General features: G+C 36.0%; 1 protein-coding gene and 1 non-coding gene across 2 annotated transcripts in view; both read left to right on the forward strand.

The window, feature by feature from the left end:
* The window catches only part of LOC103472912 (nurim), a 14880-nt gene that overhangs the window by 10841 nt on the left and 1573 nt on the right, over positions 1 to 2466 (forward strand). Inside the window, exon 7 of the mRNA XM_017307372.1 lies at positions 1800 to 1993. Within this exon, the coding sequence (XP_017162861.1) occupies positions 1800 to 1993 (194 nt within the window). The remainder of the gene's footprint in view (positions 1 to 1799; positions 1994 to 2466) is intronic.
* On the forward strand, positions 934 to 1006 carry trnak-cuu (transfer RNA lysine (anticodon CUU)). Its single transcript has one exon. It is a non-coding gene; the product is annotated as a tRNA-Lys (tRNA).

Below are 2466 nucleotides of genomic sequence, written 5' to 3' on the forward strand. Positions count from 1 at the left end.
TTGATATATGTTAATGATGTAATGATTTACTGTTTCTGGTTCCTCATTGGTTCGTTTCTGCTATTTGAGTTAGATTCTCTTCACCTAAGTAGTGAAGTTTGTTAAACTTCTTTAGTGTTTCAATTAATTTTGGTTCAGATGAAGAAAACATTTTTGAAATGTTTTTCCACTTAGTCATGTTAAAGAAAACAACTTAGATACCCCACATTAATTTCATTGATGAACTAACCAAACAAAACGTTTGAAAATATAAAAACATWTTTGTCCTACTTGGAACCCCATWCATATACAACTCACAAGTTTTTAWTAACTTGTAATAACATTTCTGATTTGCTTTAGCAATAAACTTGCAGACGAGAATGCTAACACTTAATAAATGATATTAAATATTGGATATGCAGTCCTTTAGTAATATAATACTTACTTTTCAACATTACTGATGAAGTTCACATCGTTTAATTCTCAAATTAAAACAAGTTTGGCTTTAAAATACCAAGCTTATGCGAACAACAGCGCCATCGTGTGTTAATAATMCATATTGACACCAAGTTTTCTCCCGGAACTGTGAACATGACAGAGCAACGCTGATTGAAATGGCGTCAGTCACAGCCCGTAGCTGGGCTCTCTGCGCTGTCTCTCTCTTAAATATGCTCTTTGTGTTCATTTCTGGGGCAGACTTCATTCGCTTCGTGTCGTTTCGACCCATCTATCATAACATTACAGGGGACACGACGCTCTGTCAAGGTAAGCTCTCGTAAAACTTGAGGCGGCTTGCAGCCAGAAAAAGTTATCACTTGAGGAAGTTGTTTACAGTCACGATGAGTGTGTAGTCTTTGTAGTCATTTAACTGTTTGCAATATCTAAATWYATGAATACATCAAAACTTCTGCAGTACATATGACGTATSGCGGAATTTTGTTCGGTGAAKTCAGCGCCCGGCTAGCTCAGTCGGTAGAGCATGAGACTCTTAATCTCAGGGTCGTGGGTTCGAGCCCCACGTTGGGCGATCAAATTTTTCATTTTCGAAAAAATGTCTTAATTGTGTAGTATAGTATCCTATAGTTATGTTAATAGTTTCCGACGTCACAGAGTAACTTTTGCACCAAAGGCTGCGACTTGAGTTCCCTAAGTGACWACAAAATGAACTTTTCAATTTATTTATTATGGACAAAAGCTATCCAAACCCAAAATGGCCCCATGTGGAAAAATAATTACTCCGTAAACCTAATAGCAAGTTGTGCCATCCTGTATGAGCAAAACCAGTCATTTTTGTGAAGCACTTTGCTCAGCAACACTGTAGTTGTGTAAAGCAAAGGGCTACAGAAATGAATGACTGACTGGTTGAATAAGGACACATTTTCACCCAACCTTTGAAAAATTGCTTTAATTCAGCCATATTGAGTTTTCAAGCATGAATGGCCTGTTTAAGCTTTTATCTCCACAAGATATAAGTCCAAATTTAGTCTGAGTAAGTCTAAAACATGTTTTACTAGCAAGTAAAGTGCTCCCACACACTGACTGACTTTTTGTTATTTTATGTTATTGAATATTAAAGTCTTATAATTCTTGTTATTTTATGTTCCTTGGTTATGTATTGAAACTGTTTTATTGCCAGCCATCAGGGCCTGATTTACAAGGATGTGGGCCCTTGGGCTGGTGCCAGTTTTGGTGCCCTATTAAATAAAAATTATTTTATAATGAGCCCCTCCTAAAGTCTGACCCTGCCTATCAATAATTATATTTAAATAATGAATTCAATAATTGCTCTTTCTTGRCTGTTYGTTGATTTGTCCACTAAGACTCCGTCCCCTGGTCCGTGGCCTTGAAGGACAGTTCTGTGCTCTGGGCTCTTTTTGTGGATCTGTCCTTGCTGGCTCTCTTCGTTGCCCAACACAGCCTGATGGCCTCGGCCCCGGTCAAACGGGCCCTGCAGTCCCAGCTGGGGGCCCTGAACAGGACAGCTTACTGCTTCTCTACTGCACTCGCCCTCCAGGTACAGCAGCACTCAAAAATCATTTTAATATTCAAAAATGCATTGAATTCCATCTTTTATTGCTTTTTTCATCTGGTGAAAATTCTTATAAATGCCTGTAGTGATGCATATTCACAATATTCTGAATATTTTAGGTACAAGCACATGATTTATTATTTTTAGATTAATTAAAATATTGATGCTTGATTTCAAGTCCTCTCTTTTAGTTTTTACTATTTTTTAATTGTATTTGTAGTTTTTTTATTATTTAATATTTTTTGTTTGATTTTTATAGTTTTTGTCATATTTTTATTATTTAATTTTTTTWATATAATTTTGCTGTTTTTGTTTCGACTTGAYATATCTTTTATGTAAACATTTGCCTCTTTTGATGTTCCATTTTTGTTTAAGCTCCTTTTGAGCATCTCCAGTCTAGGTACAGACTACAGACTATTTTTAAAACTCCTTGATAGTTTTGCGCATAGTTTTTAGCA

Source organism: Poecilia reticulata, linkage group LG11, assembly GCF_000633615.1.
Source record: "Poecilia reticulata strain Guanapo linkage group LG11, Guppy_female_1.0+MT, whole genome shotgun sequence".
In the NCBI taxonomy this organism is placed as follows: Eukaryota; Metazoa; Chordata; class Actinopteri; order Cyprinodontiformes; family Poeciliidae; genus Poecilia; species Poecilia reticulata.